Source organism: Pristis pectinata, chromosome 27 (genome assembly GCF_009764475.1).
Source record: "Pristis pectinata isolate sPriPec2 chromosome 27, sPriPec2.1.pri, whole genome shotgun sequence".
NCBI classification, from domain to species: domain Eukaryota; kingdom Metazoa; phylum Chordata; class Chondrichthyes; order Rhinopristiformes; family Pristidae; genus Pristis; species Pristis pectinata.
The window spans coordinates 20068834-20085527 of record NC_067431.1 but is presented as its reverse complement, the minus strand read 5'-3'; the positions used below and the strand labels follow the sequence as shown (position 1 = coordinate 20085527).

Sequence of the window (16694 nt, the reverse complement as noted above, 5' to 3'; positions counted from 1 at the left end):
GCATCTTAGTCAGCATGGACCAGTTGGGCTGAAGGGCCTGTTTCCGTGCTGTTTAACTCTAAGTACTCTAAAATTCAAATAGGCTGGAAGGCAGGTGAGATTATGTGACAAAATGGCAAAAGGTGTGAGGGTGCAAGGCAAGAGGGGTGGTAATGGAGCAAAAAGTGTTTTGGAGAAGGTGTAAATGGGAATAACAGGAACATTACCAACAACTGCTGTCCAAGAAAAATGGGAGCAGTGATAATGGTCTGAAATTATTGAACTAAAGGTGGACAATTGAAATGACAGATGACCTGAAGCTTTGGGTCAAGATTGCAGATTGAATGGAGTTGTTTAAAACAGTCACCCAACCTACATTTAATAAATGTGTTTGAGACCTCATTGTAAGAAACAGAAATGGTATACAAAATTAAAGTAAGTGAATTGCCATTTCTACCAGGAGAAGTGTTTTGGTCCTGGTAAATGGGTAATTGCTTGTATGGGAATGTAGCATGGTAAGGTGATGGAGATGATCGAAAAATGGACCAGCATGTTGTGGAAGGAATAGACTTCAGTACATTGAAACAGAAGGGGAGGAGAAGGTTGGCAGTGGTATCCTGCAGGAAGAGACATAAATGCAAGTGGACCATTGTCAAAAAGAGGTTAGTGGAGCAGATGAGTTTTGTTTGTACAAAGTTTGAGAGCCCACTATAGACAGCTCTTTAAAACGTAAAGGAACGATAAAGAGTCCTAACCCAAGAAACATGCTGCTCTCATGGAATTTCAACTCCATTTATCCACCATCTTACTATATCCTGAATTCCTTTTTCTAGATGTGTCTAAATTCTGTTTACATTCTACTGCCTTTTCAGAGCCTTTCCTGCTGACATACCAAAAAATTTCAGAAGTAGAGGCACAATTAGTGTCTGTCTTGTCTTGCCTGGTCTAACTTCCATCCGTACTGCGGTAAACAATGTTTAACAGGGTTGGAAAATTTGCTCCATTTTCTTGAACATATCAGTAATAAGTCTAATTTTTAGAAGCTTAACTTCCTTTAACCTTTCCTTTAACTGGGGCCCCTGATATCTGGAATCAATGCCATTCAAGAAATGGGGAAGATTGTCAAAGATATTTTATACACCCAGCTTCAGATTGGCTGGCAAATTTTGGATCTTGAGGGGAGGGTTACGTAATTTCCTAATTTATGTATGGACAATAGAGAAGCACTAGAGAGAAAAAAAGTCTCCCCAAAGGTGATCAGTGTCAATGTAAGATAACCCTGTGGTCTGACCAATGCTTTAAACCTTGGCATGTTGGCATCACTGGGAAGTTTGACTGGAGATGCATACAAGCTCAGACTGGGTAATGTCTGAATTTGCTATTCCAATAATGCAACCACAACATTTCACCATAATCTGTCGACCTGTTAATGCAGCACAATATTTTTATTTGCTTTTTTACTACAGGTGAGAATTGAACTGATAAAATAATAGTACTCAGACTAATTCGTGTTTATCCACAATGAGCACCATCTGCCACCTGATGATCCAGTAACTGGAAAGAAACAAATTCTGATAAAAATAGTTCCATTGTTATCTTAGCATTTATACTAAATGCTTTTGATGCTTGTCCTACCATTCACAATGTGGTGTCTTATGAAAACTATGAACCATGTATCTGAAATTAGCCAGAATTTTGAGCTTTGCTTTCAATCCACTTTAAAGCTGTCCACTTCAGAACCATCAGCAACAGTCTCAAAATAAGGAGTTGGCCATCTGGGACTGAAATAAGGATAAGCTCTTTCTCTCAGAGGGGTTAATGTTTGGAGGCGCTAGTCCTCATTTCAATCATGATCTTAATATGTGTCAAAAGTGCTTTACAGCCAATGAGGCATCCATGTTTAAAGTAGGGAAATGTGGCATCCAAATTGTATACAGAAAGATTCCATGACACAAATTAACTGATAACCTGATAATTTTATTTTGGTTAATGCTGGTTGGTTTATAACATAAAACCTGGATACCAGGGAGAACTTTACATAATATTTGTCCCCTCCAGCCTGCTCTATCTTCTATCTCAAGCACCATTTTCCTGCTCTCTTTGATTCCTTTAATGTCCAGAAATCTATCAATCTCTTTTTTTTAATGTAATCAAAGACTAGGTCTCAACTGCCCTCCAAGGTAGAGAACTCCAAAGATTAACCATCCTCTGAAAGAAGGAGTTTATCCTTATTTCAGTCCAAAGTGATCTAACACTTAGTTTGAGACTCTCACTGATAGCTCTATACACCTTAGCTAGGGGAAACATTCACCCCCCTTTCAATCTTCTAATCTCATGAGTATTGCAGACTAGAATACTTAATCACTCCTGCCATCTCAGGAACCTGTGTGATAAATCTTTTTGGTTTTCTCTCTATAGCAAGTATATCCATTTTCAGTATGGAGACCAATTTGTACACAATACTCCCACCTAGGCACCATACAATCTCAGTAAGGCAGCTTTACTCTTGCACACAAATCCTCTTGCAATAAAGGCTAACATACCATTTCCCTTCTGAACTGCCTGCATGTTGGCATTCAGTGACTTGTGTACAAGGGTACCCAAGTCCAGCTGAACATCAACATTTCTCAGTCTTTCATGGTTTAAAAAATACTCAGCATTTCTGTGTTTTTTTTTCTACTACTAAATAACCTTATGGATTTTCCTCATTGGTTTCTGCTACATTATTGTCCACTCATTCAGCTTGTCTCTACCCCCGAAGCCTCTTTGCAGCCTCATCACTATTCATTTTCCCACTTAGTTTCATGTTATCAGTAGACCTAGAGATGTAACATTTGGTGCCCTCGGCCAAATGGTTGATACAGAGAGTGAGTAGTTGGGGCCCAACCACCAATCCCTGTAGTAACCCACTGGTCACAGCTGGCACCTGAGAAGGACCTCCTTATTCTTACTCTTTGTTTTCCATTAACCAGCTCTCACCCCATGGTTACACTATTACCCCTTTACATACACTTCTAATTTACTTATTTATACTAATCCTTTTTCCACACTGCTGCAAACAACTCACACCAATGTTTTCTGCACCTTGCTGCTTCTTAGCACCACCTAAACTGATTCGAACTGTACATCATGATCTGCCAACCAAGATCTTATCTAACACCTATACTAATCTCATCGCTTATTAACAATACTATCCTTTCTTGCTATCCCACATCTTTTCCTTTTTTGCCTGTCTATCTGAAATGTCAAACATTCTGGAATAGTTGGTTCCCAGTTTCGGATACCACATTTCAGTAAGATCACATCCATCTTGTTAATTCATCCATCTTTTAGTGGATGCAGCATGTATTTAAATACAGTGTCTTTAAATTTGACCTTGTAATATGAGATCATTAATGTCCACTGAAAAGGACAGATAGACTTTGATTTAATGTTCCATTGGAAAGATTGTCCTGCCGGTTAGTACTACACTGGATATATTAGTCAGGATTATGGTAAGATGTAAAGCCTCAACCTTCAGACTCAGAGATTAAAGTGCTACGTACAGAGTCATAGCCAGAGAGTTGATTTCATAGAATGCTGATTTTTTTATATATAAGAGTGCATCTTCCTCCATCTTTCACAGTGGGTGGATAAAGTTAATCACATCATTAGAGAGAGCGGGTGAAATGGAGTGGACATCCTCGAAGCTCCTTACCTTTTTGGCAACTTGTAGATGTGTACATTCCTCAATATTGACTCCATTAACTTCAATGAGTCTGTCGTCCAATTGTAGTCCACCTTTTTCAGCAGCTCCCCCAGGTTCAATGCTCAATGTAAATTGACCTTTGACACCTGAATTCATGCAATAAGGATATGTTTGCAGTTTTTACAGACTGACATTTTGTGCCACTTTTAAATAGACAGCAAAGATAAAATTCCTTTAAGATAATTTTAACTTTGGACATGTGTACGTCACATCAGTTTTGATTTTCTTTTCCACTGAAGTTAGGAGGGACAGACAGAAGGGAAGCTTGGATGGAGTGTACAATAATGGACAATTTGATAGTGGCATTTTATACAATTGCCTACAGTTTACATAACATCCTTTCTCTTTCACTGCAGGTTGATTATCTGAATAGTATTTTCACCCAACAGCAGGGAGAGCTCCAGAGAATTCCTTCACTCCAAAACTAGCCAGAAGACTGTGAAAATAAGGATCTTGACCCTGGTACTATTTCAGTGGTTATATTACATCAGGGAAACCAACTGATCTGTGCTAAGCTAACTCTCATGACATTTCATGCACCAAGATTCCACACCTCACGGCTACAAAAAAAGAATGCAAATAGGAAATCTATTTGAGTAGAACCCTCATAAAATTGTATGTGTGTGAACTCTGGATTGTCCTTGGCTCTGGTTCTGCAACTGTAATTAATCCCTTGATCAACTGAGATTTATTACATGAATTCAAATAGGCTGTCAGATGAGGTATAGAGGGGCCATTGGGGCCTGCATCAACAAGTGTCAGCACCTGGAGGAGGGAGGCACATATAAAGAAAACAAAAAGTGCCTGCATGGCACTTGTTATGTAGAAGACAATTCCAAAGCACTTCATTCAACAAAAGAGGGGAGAAATCAAACTGGCACGAAGGATATGCAAGCATATCAGCTGCCATTTGTACTCACTTTGGCACATTGGCTTTGCTGAATTCAAAGGAACCGCATATATGAGAGGCAAGTAAAATCAAGTCAATGTTCTTCAAGGGTTTAGCGCTAACAACCAAAGGTGAATTTCTCCATCAAGGATGTAGTGTTATTAACGCATTTTATTGTTGTGTTATGTTAGTTCATCTCCTTTTTACGAACACTGTATTTCCTCCTTAAGATTGCATGTAATTCTGAGTATGCAGTTTCTTGGGTATGACAATAAAGACAGACATTATTTAGATTGTACCCAGCAGTCAGTCTGCATAAGTAACCACAGATACAAAGGCAAAGTAGCTGCATATTACAAAGGAGCCAAAAAATTGTGGGTTCAATCCCATTGCAGAGACAAAAAGTTAGACTGATATGTCATGCAGTACCATGGGAGCAATGCAGGTGGAAAGGCACCAACTTTCAGGTGAAGTGCTAAACCAAGGCCTTGCCTTTTTTCTCAGCGGGGATAGGGCAGTTCTTTCTGGTGTCATGTCCAACTTTAAACCCGGTCTTTATCACATTGCTGTCTGTGGGAGTTGTTTTGAGTAAATTTGCTGCTCTATATTATACAGGCTACACACCAAAAGTATTTCATTGGTGCAAAGCACTGTCGAACACCCTTATTTTTACAAATTGACACCAAGCAACATAAGGAGATATTCGGACAAATGGCCAAAAACATAAAGATAGGGTATCAGCTTAAAGGAGGAAGGGGGAGAGTGTTAAGGAGGAAACTTAAGATCATATGACTTGAAATGGCAGCTGCCAATGGGGGAGAGCTAACAATCAGGAACGTGCAAGAGGGCAGGATTACAGGGGGTCATGACAGTTTCAGGGCTGCAGATTACAAAAACTTGGGTGAAATGAAGTCAGGATGAAATTTTATAACAAGGACTAGGATTTTACAATTGAGGTGTTTCTGGACTGGGAGCCAAAAGTAAACCAGTGAACACAGGGGTCCATGAATGACTGGTGTGCTAGCACATTGGCAGCAGAGTTATGGATGTGCTTACTTATGGGAGTGACAGGTAGAAGATCATGTGCCTAGAAATTAAAAAATATATATGGAAGAGGTTTTCAGGAGCAGATAAATTGAGCTGGAACAGAGATGGCTGATAGTATACAAGTGGTTCAGGACCAGTTTATTTATTTATTAGTCACATGTACATTGAAACACACAGTGAAATGCATCATTTTGCATTACTGAGAACGTGCTGGGGGCAGCCCCCAAGTGTTGCCATTCTTCCGGCGTCAACCATAGCACGCCCACAACTTCCTAAACTGTACGTGTTTTGGAATGTGGGAGGAAACCGGAGCACCCGGAGGAAACCCACACAGACACACGGGGAGAACGTACAAACTCCTTACACACAGCGGCGGGAATTGAACCCAGGTCGCTGGCGCTGTAATAGTGTTACGCTAACCGCTACACTACCGTGCCGCCATCTCTGAGGTGTCAGAAAAGATGACAAATTCAGCAAAAAGTTAGTCAACTGCGCAGCTGACAAGAGAATGGGAAAAAATAAATGGGTGTTAGTTACCTTCAGGAGAGCACAACTGAAAGTCAAATCCATTGGGGCCTTTTTCTACATAGCAAAGTCGTGGTTTAGCATATGGAGTCCCCACGGTCCAGCCCGCACGAGTTCTGCAAAATTCAGATCCTTCATCTTTGCATCTTCATAGGTGACTCCATCAATCACCAGAAGGGTGACTTTGCTGCCACTCTGCCTTATTTTCTCCACAACCTACCATGGAGGAGATGAGAAGCAAATAAGAATAACATATACCTTTTATAAACTATTGGGTCAAGGGTTTTATTCTGAGGCTTTAACAGAAAGAAATCCTCACACCTCTGGAACTGAGGAATATACTTGTGTCAGGTGAGTCAGTTTACATCTGGAGCTCCTGGGACAAAATGCATGGACATCAGAAGACTGAATAACACTCACCTTTATGTCTCTTTGTTCCCAAATATTCATTGTCTAGGTTTGCATTTGAAAAATGATCATCCTCACTCCTCATTGGCTGTGTGAGGAGAACACAGAAAAGCCTCAGGGGGATAGAGAAAGGCCAAGTGAATAGGTGAGGACATGGCAAATGGAATATAATATGGAAAAATGTGAGGTCATCCACTTTGATGGAAGAAGTAGAAAGACAGCATATTCAAGTAGTGAGAAATTGAATGGTGTTGGTGTTCAGAGGAACTGGCTGTCCTTTATACTTAAAGTTTTAACAGGTCAGCCAATATCTTATTGAATGGTGAAGCAGGCTCCAGGGAAGAACGGCCTATTCCTGCTTTTATTTATTATGTCCTTATGTGTAAGAAATGGAGGTAATTCTTTTAATTGCATCACTTGTGAGTTTCACATGGAAAATGAAAATCTCACTAAAAGGTCAGGAAGCAAATTTCCTGACGAGTTCTATGACACCAAGAAATGTGTGAGAACTTGCTCTACCCATGTTAAGCGAAACTGCAACTGCTCAGAACTAGTGGAAAGGCTAGTGGGGAGTTGGGGGGGGGGTGGTGGGGGGAGGGACCTGTGGGGACATAGACATGGATATAAGGTGTGGCCAGTGGTAGGTCTTTAGGAGTGGGAGGTCGTTTGAACACATCCAATCAGAGCTAACAATCATAAGTGTTCAACTGCTTGAAGCAGGGCTTGGATCTCAATCTTCAAACTCCAGAGGCTGGAGTGCTTCCTTCCAACTGCCTTGTCTAGAAGAAGTATTGTAAAGGGAGATTTGTGATCAGTCTACAGAGCTCCTGGGGCAAAATGCATGGACATCGGGAGACTGAATAAAAGTCGCCTTTATTTCTCTTTGTTCCCAAATATTCATTGTCTGGGTTTGCACTTGAAGAATGATCATGTTAGTTAGACTATCTAAGAAATTGTGACCTGAGTTTTACCAGACCAAGGGCAAAAAAACAAGTATAAATAAACCCAGTCTTACCTTGGAATGTTCCATGTTATCCACAAACTCTCCATTGATCTCCAGCACCCTGTCAGCATCACAGAGCCCAGAAAGCTGAGCGTGGCTTCCGGGCTCCACCTGTCGGATGAGGTGTCCTTGCCTCCCCTTCTCAGCTCGCAGATAGAAGCCAAATACCTCATTGTTCTTCTTAGTCAGGGAACACACTCTGGGTTTGATTAAGACTGATAATTCTGAATAGATAAAATTACATAAAAGCTATATAAATTCCAAACATTGAAGGGCCTCCTTTGGACGTACTTTGATCAGAACTGATACCGAAGGTCAAACAAAGACTACAGAGGCTGGGAATCGGAAATGAAAACAAAAATTGGATTGGCAATTGAATAGAAAAATGATGATTTAAAGTTTTGGATCAGAATCAAATTCAGTAACAGGGCTACAGGGGTTGAAATTCAGTGACATAGAATATTAATCAAGGGTAGGGGAGTCCAAATTTTACCATGCTTGAGTATTCAAATTGAAAGCAAAATTTAGAAATACAAAAATAAAAATCTGTAACTAATGAAATATCAATAAGAATTAAATAAAAATTATGGCATTATTGTAGAAACAAACTGGTTCACTAATGTTCATTTTAGGATACTTGCTGTCCCTGACCAATCTAGATCCACATGTAATTTCAGTCCCTCACTGACAGTGTTGACTCTTGAATGATTTCCAAAGTGGCTTGGCAAGCCAAGCAGTTGTGTCAAACCACTACATTCATTTAAGAAAGAGACTCATCATCATTTTCACAATGCAATTAAGGATAATGTCAGCTTCCTTGGTAATGCTCACACCCACAAATGAATTAAAGTTTTACTGTTTTTTTTAATTAGAGAACTAGTCAGTAGATTGACCAAAGCAGAGAGGATAGTGAAACACAGAAACCAACATTGGTCACTCTTGAGTGACAAAGTGCTAATAAACAAAATAATATATTTCAGTGGTATTTGTTTGAGCAATAGATATTTTAAGGAACACTAGGGAGAACTCTCTTTTTGAAATTTTTTTACAACCAATTGGTAAATTGGTTTATTATTTTCACAGGTACTGAAGTACAGTGAAAAACTTTGTTTTGCATGCCATCCATACAGATCATTTCACCATATCAATACACCGAGGTAGTACAAGGGAAAAGCAATAACAGAATGCAGAATAAAGTGTGACAGTTACAGAGAAAGTGCAGTGCAGGCAGACAATAAAGTGCAAGGGCCATGACAAGGTAGATTGTGAGGTCAAGAGTCCATCTTATCATACAAGATGTCCATTCAATGTTCTTATAACAGCGAGATAGAAGCTGTCCTTGAGCCTGGTAATATGTGCTTTCAGGCTTTTGTAGCTTCTTTCTGATGGTAGAGGGGAGAAGAGAGAATGTCCAGCGTGGGAGGGGTCTTTGACTATACTGGCTGCTTTTCCAAGGTAGTGAGAAGTGCAGACAGATGATATTCTGCGACTCTCAAACTTTTCCATAAAATACTGGATATTAGTTTTCTTCGTGATATTTCCAGTTTATCTAATAATTCTTACATAGTTACATAATATTACTTGGTATTCACGATAGAGAATCAGGCATTTGGCCCAGTTGATACATTCTGGTAATTATTTTCTGCATGAGTTGCCTCTATTCCTTCCACATTTAACCTGCTTCTTAATGATACTACTCATTATGGAGGTAAAACAATACATTTCCGATTTACCATGGAAACGCTAAATTTGACCAGGACCTTCCAGAACAGAAATTATATTTGTTTATTTTTAAATCAAATAACATGATTCTGCCTCAGTGACAGATCACGTCTCGTCGCCAAGACAAATGCTTCATTGTTTTGAGGAGAGCTCATTGCCACCTTTTACATTGGCTTTGGGGAAGTTAATATTTAGCCCTTATCTACCATATATATTACATCATAAAACTGTTTCCAATAAAATACATTGTTTACTTTACCAATGTCATCATTTATGACCAAGGCAGGATTATCTATCCCTTCCTTAGGATTGAAAGTAAATTTTCTGTTAAAAAAACACAAGATAAAATTATGATCAGTTTTATTCTTTTGACACTGATTGAATGAAATAACTTTACACCTCAGAAGGAGACTATTCAACACATTGTGATCATGCTGGTTCTTTGAAAGAGCTTCCTGATTACTCCCACGCCCCTGCCTTTTCTCCCTGAGACTGCAGGGTTTTCATTATCCAGTACTTATTTGGTTCCCTTTCGAAAGTTCCTATTGAATCCACTTCCATCTCCTGTTCAGGCAGTACGGTCCACTCAGAGCAACTCACAGTGAAACAAAAAAACCTCCTCAACTTCCCTCAGTTCTTTTGCAAATTACCTGAAACTGATGCTCTCAGATTATTGCTGGAGGAAACAGGCTTCATACTTATCCTTAAATTTACTTATAATTTTAATTCAACATGAGAAATAGGAAAAGGAAACAATAAGGATTAACCATCCTGATCCTAATGGATACCAGGGACTGACATCAGCCAATCGTTTGGAGATTACTATAAATTCAGAGACATATTTCTGTTTTTATTATTTGCTTTGGGCACTCCTGGCTAAGAACTGTGTCAAGGTCATTTGAACAGTAGAATAAGTATAAAGCAACCCATCATTCAATGCTAGAAATCTGAAATGGAAACAGGAAATGCTGGGAATACTCAGCGGGAGAAGCAGCATCTGTGGGGGGAGAAACTGAGTCAGTGTTTCAGAACAATGTCCCTTCGTCAGAACTGGAAAAGTTAGAAACAAGTGTGTTTTAAATTGCAGAGAGGGAGGTTGGGGTGTGTGGGAATATCTGTGGTAGGTTAGAGAACAAGACTGTAAGGTAAGGTCAGGTAATTGATGTCAGCGCTGGCAGTTAGAGAGAGATAATGTTGGAACTGTGAGATAGAAAACATAGGATTGCTGGAAATCTGAAACAAAGGAGGATGCTGGAAATAACCAGCAGAACAGACAGCATCTGTGGAGAGAGAAAAACTGAGCTTATACAAGTAAAATTACCACAGAACTGGCTGCAATGTGCCCAGAAGGAAGATGAGGTGCTGATCCTTGATCTTGCATTAGGCATTACAGAAACAGTGCAAGAGACGAGAGACAGAGAGGTCAAAGTGGGAGTGAGGTGGAGAATTAAAAGTGACTGGAAGCTCAGGGACACACGTGGGAATTGAACAGAGGTGCTCAACAAAACAATCATTTAACATGTGTTTGGTTTCTCTGGGGTGGAGGTGACTACATCATGAGCACCTAAGGACTAAGCTAAACAGGAGTTGCTCTGGGGATGATTCCACAAGACTGGGATAAGGGTTAGCCTAAAGGTTTGGAGAATGTACCACAGAGTGCTGTTCTCACATGTGCAGCACACCCACACGTCCTCCCCAAGGACCTGGTAAATGCTAATGTGACTCCACCACATGAACAATACACAGCTATAAGTCAATTAAAAATGCCACTTGACGTGTAGATTTAAGGGTATATTTTCTGATTGCGTGTTACTGGTCACAACCAATTCCTGAACACAGGTGGTTGCACATGTTATGTACTCCCAACAGATGAGCTCCAAAGCAGAAATACATCAGTAAATCATTCTTCTAGGGCTGGTTGGGACAGGAAACAGACACAAGTCTTGTATGGAAAGAGACTGACAAAACTCGTGGAGCATGAATGACGAACACTGGGTGGAGTTGGACTGATAGGCATTGGCTGACTAATGGCCCAGTGCAGAGCTGAGTGATGGAGTCAGGGTAGAGGGGAACGATGGACAAGGTTGGGGGACTGATGGAATGGGACTGATTGGAACTAGTTGGAGGGGAAATGTGCTAATTTTATTGGAAAGATGAAAGGAACAATGTCCACAGGCCCCAAGGCCCCTACAACTTATTGGTACTAAATGAATGAAAACATCATCCCTGGACCTACATGTCCTGAAATTAAAACCAACCCTATTGATTTTTAACATCTGTCTCATTTCCTACGGAAGCACCAATATCAGGTTTAATTACAGACTTTCCATTGACACAATCAATTTACTTTCAACTAGGTAAATTGCTCATGATATTTAATTAGATCTAGTTCAGTGTGACTTAAATTGCCTGCAGTCTGGGCAGGTTACTGTGTCTACTTTCAGCACAGATTTGTCAATGAAGTACATTCATGGTCCGGGTGTTGGCACAGAGGACTTCTCATGTGTCTCTATGACAAGAGGAGGAAGGCAAACACAATTTTATTCACAATGCTTGCAAAGTAAACCATTAACAATTTGCATTTAGAGAGTGTCTTTAATGCAGTACTAACACACCAAGATTTTATATATGATTTGACATAGAGTCACACAAGAAGATAAGTGAGCAGAAACCCATTCAAATATGCTTCACAGACTTCTTAGTGGTGAAGTGAATAGCTTGGGGCAAAGTTGCAAAGCTGCAAAGCAGTAACTGCAAAGCTTGGGGCTGAGGTTCAGCAGTTGATGGCGGTGCTTTTACAATCAAGGGTGCACAAGGGGCCACATAGAAGCCCAAGGATCTTCACTTATGCATAGTAGTTTGCACGACAGTGGACTTTGAATGTTTTGTCTCTGATGCTAATGTGTCTGTAATGCTGTTGCAGATAAGTTTTTCATTGCACCTGTGCATACATGTACTTGCGTATATGACAAGAAATTTGACTTTGACTTTTGATTTTGTAAGGTTGGAGGAGGTTACAGAGATAGAGAGGGTGTGCCCATGGAGGCATTAGCAAGTATAAGATTGAAGCATTGATAGGTCAATAGCCAAGGTAGTTCAGCGAGGAAGGGACGCAATGGATGAATGGGATTGGTGGGACTTAAGATGCAGGAAGTAGATTTTTGGATGAGCTTCTTCCTTTGAAACTTACAATGATTGGTTTTGAAATCACAAGATCTGGCTGTGTAAACTAAGAAGTCTCTCTTTTGGAGCAGTGAACAGCAGGGAACTACTTGACCCAGGAGGTCTGGAAATTGGTCACCTTATTTGTACATTGATTGGTTCCTCAAATGTGTACATGTGCATGAATATAGTTGTTAGAAAACAATTGAGGTGGAACCTGGGGCCAACATCATGAGTAGATGGGTCCACAGACAGTAAATCAACAGATAATGAGAACTGAATGTCCATTAAACCCTTCAAGCTTCCTCCTCAATTCAATAAAACCATGGCCAACCCTCCATCTTGCCTTCAATTTCCAAACCTTTCTTCTTTCTCTTCCTTTTCAAAAATCTGTTGAACTCTTCCATGAATGTATTCAGCAAATGAAAACCTCATTCCCCCTGAGATTGACAATTTCTGAGATTTGCAACCCTCTATGAAGAAATTTCTCCTTCAGTCCTAGCAGAACCCCTGATCCAAAGTTCTAGACTCTCCAGAGGAATGACCCTCAAAGGTATTTACTCTGCAAAACCTGTAATTCCTTCATAGAGCTTTTGCATTTCACTGGCACTGTCTTTTAGTCTTAACTGCAGATGTCCTGCACAAACATAATATCTGGGAGCGGGCTGACACTTGGTTCTTGTACTTTAAGCAGGTTATTGATTCAAAATTATCCAGCAAAACCATACGGCCTTAAATATTATTCCTCCTGAAATCCAGTGTAATGTCTATAGTGATATTAGCGAGGGCTGTACTTACGGGGATAATGCAGCCGTGTCCTCAATACCTGCAAAGAAAAGGAAAAGCAGTGTAAGAACTCAATAGGAATAGGGATAGGAATAGACCATGTAGCTCTCAAACCTGCTCTGACATACCACTTCACAACTTTGCTGTCCTTTCTCCAAGGTCAGTGATTCCTGCTCAAAATCACAACAAAATCCATTCCTACACAAGACCTATTTAAATCACGATATTTGTTGGAGCAGGTTTGAGGACCTGAATATCCCACTTCTTTTCCTACTTTTCCATGATTCTGTTTCACTCTAGGAATACCAACAACAATGAACATATCCAAGAAGCAGTCAGTTTGCCATAAGATCCCAACTAGATCATTAATGTTGGTTTAGGTTTGGAAATCTGCTGTGGATATTCAGTCTGGGTCTATTTGTATCTCCAGTACCAGAGCAACATCATTAACTACCTCTGAAATGGCTGAGTAAGCTATCAGTCAATCACTTCCGATGGTTTAAGAAGTTGGCCATTTACCACCTTCATGACGTAACTACGGTGATAAATGCAAAACATATATGTTAAGTTAAAAACCTTGAACAAATTACCAGAAGGGGTGGTCCTTAAAGCAGAAACACTGGAAGACCATACAAAAATGGGTAACAATTAGCTCGAAAGATTAAAGGCTGACAAAGGAAACCAAACTCATGTTACATCAATTTACACCCATAAGACTTATAATAAATGAGACTGACATATTAGTTACTTTCTTAAATCTCAGAAAGAGTCACGAGGGAATCAATACAACATGATCACTTAAAAGGGATTGAGTTTGAAAATGAATTGGTCAACATTCATTAAAGACAAAAACTCAAAGTAATTGATAAGTCTACTAAAATAATAAAGAACGTTACTGGAACATAAGAAACAAAAGCAGGAGTTGTCCGTATTCTCCCATCATCTCCTCCCAACTCTCCACTCTGACTTTCCTCTCCCCGGTCTCCCCTTTCCAACTCCCCTTCTCCCTAGTTCTCCTCTTCCCGGCTCCCACTTCCCTAGCATCCTTTACCTGCTTTCCTCTCTTCCAGCCTCTCTCTTCCCAGCTCCCCTCTCCCCAAACCCCCCCTCCTCACAGTACCATTCAGTTTTATATGTGATCCTGCAACTCATTCACTCTCCTGGCAGAGCCCAACCTTCCTTAAATTAATCTCAAGCCTTTTATGATATTGGGATGTCCCAAAGCACTTCATGGTCAAAGCAGTACTTTAAAAGATCACTTTAAAGATGTTTGACAAAGTAGATTTTTGACATTTATCCCATGTGGTGGAAAGTTCATGTTCTAAGAAATATGATGTGTAGGGTTAGGATTACAGTGGAATGTGAGTGTGTGGGTGGGGTTATTGTGAGAGGGTGAGTGTATGTCTTTAGTGTTAGATTTAGAATATGATTCTGTGGGTTTTATGGTAAGAAGGTGAATGTGTGGATTTACAGATACGTTGAGAAGTAAAACCTGTGGGGGTTAGGGTCAGAGTGTCAGAGTGTGCCTGTACAGTTAATGCATCAGAAAAGAGAACCTGCTGAGCATGCAAGCAAGTTCCATTTATAAAATTCCTAAAATTCCCACAGTCTTGGCAATAACTGCTCTATTGACAATTTGGCTGAAATTCACCTGTTTATTTGAGTTTTACGTGAATTGTGCTTCTGACCTGGAACAAGGTACAAAAGGTCCTCTGTACTCATAAAATTATGAGCCAGATATTCATGCTGTTTTCTTGAACTGACACCTACCGTGCCAGCAGCAATAAAGGCACAAGATTTGTGTGTGTCGTGTTGTGAGTGCGGGTTATGTGTAGCACCTGTGCAAGTGCACACTTACATGTGTAGTATCTGTGCTCACGCACACTTACATGTGTCTGCACATATGGATGACCAAAACATCCTGGAGTCACAGGAAAGTCTTTAGATGTCACACCTGATTGGCACAGCATTCTCGTCAGCCCACTTCTTAAACAGACTGCTCATCTCTGACGACAAGGCATTGAGGGAGATGCTGAAGCCCGAGGGCACCACGAGGCAGAGTCCAATTTTAGAAGCACAGAGGGGAGGAAGGGTCAGTGCTGCCCAGTAGACTGTGAACTTTGTGGATGGCTCGAGGACCTCCTCCAACACCTCTCCCCTGACATCATGTCTCCTTTTGTGGCTTGGTGTCTTTTTTGTTTAATACTGTGAAGTGCCTTAGGATGTTTTTGCCAAGTTAAATGTTCTATATAGATAAGAGAGTGCAGATCTCATCTGACAGGTCGGACCTCTGAGAGGGCATGGGATATGCCAGTCTAGGTTTTGTGGCTGAAGTGGAGCTCAAACCTGCATTCTGTCACATGATCACCCAGCTTTTTGTTACAGGTGGACTGAATGTTCTTCTCTCCTGCTCCAGGCACCTATCTCACTGGGCAGGTAGGAATTTTAGATATAGCAGTGCAGCTTAAAACCGGTACAAGTTATGGTGAACATGTAGTCACTGGATTGTTTTTAAAGATTCATCTAGTTTGCTAATTCCTTTTAAAGAAAGGAAACTACCTCTAACCTGGTCCGGTCTATATGTGGGTGAATCTTAACTGCCCTAGCACGCCACACACTTGGATCAAATCGAAAGCCATACCAAAGGTCAAAATTAAGAAATTTTGATTTAACACCTATCATTGATCTAGCTGGTCCCAATCCCCTCTACCTCACAAACTCCTCCTCACTGAAATCAGTGGAGTTTTCAAAGACTAAGAGAGCTGTCCCATAGACAAGTGAAGGAACAGTCTTCAAACCTTCTGGGGCTCGTCCATCACTATCTTTGACCCACCTGTAGGCAGACCCACCTATAGTACAGATGGAAGGGAGTGGACCCAGGAGGCCTCAACATTACAACCTCAGTGTCTCAGGTAAAGCAGGAGCAAGAACACCTCCTGCTGGTTACACCTCCTGCTCGTACGTGGATAATGAAACTGTTTCATATTAAATACCACCTGGAAGAAAAATGTACTCTGGGTAGGGAATGTCAACGTTCATCACCAGGAGTAATTTAAATTATCAGCACCGTTGATAAAGTTAGCCAGGACCTGTAGGACATAACTGGATGCTGCAGAGGTGAGAGAAATAATAGAAGGGATTAAAAATACCTGAACTCATCCTCATTATTTATCCACTGCAGATACATGACAATGACAGCAGTGACTACTGTACAATCCTTTTGGAGGACCGGGGTGGAAGGTGTGGTGGACAGTGTGGCTGACTTGTACTCACCAATCACCGGCTCACGCATGCTTCGCTTGACCTCATTACTGCTTTTATCCAAATGTGAACAAAATAGCTGAACTTCAGAGGTGAAGTGATGACAACCAAGATATCAAGGCAACACTTGACCAAGGGTGGCATCAAGAAGTCCTTGTGAAACG

At 40.6% G+C, this 16694-nt stretch overlaps 1 protein-coding gene across 1 annotated transcript in view; it reads right to left on the bottom strand.

The window, feature by feature from the left end:
• nherf4b (NHERF family PDZ scaffold protein 4b) overlaps nt 1–16694 on the bottom strand; it is a 43910-nt gene that overhangs the window by 14357 nt on the left and 12859 nt on the right. Inside the window, exons 2-7 of the mRNA XM_052039712.1 lie at nt 13282–13309; nt 9581–9645; nt 7612–7823; nt 6250–6404; nt 4268–4287; nt 3677–3813 (exon numbers count right to left, since the gene is read on the bottom strand). Of these exons, the coding sequence (XP_051895672.1) occupies nt 3677–3813; nt 4268–4287; nt 6250–6404; nt 7612–7823; nt 9581–9645; nt 13282–13309 (617 nt within the window). The remainder of the gene's footprint in view (nt 1–3676; nt 3814–4267; nt 4288–6249; nt 6405–7611; nt 7824–9580; nt 9646–13281; nt 13310–16694) is intronic.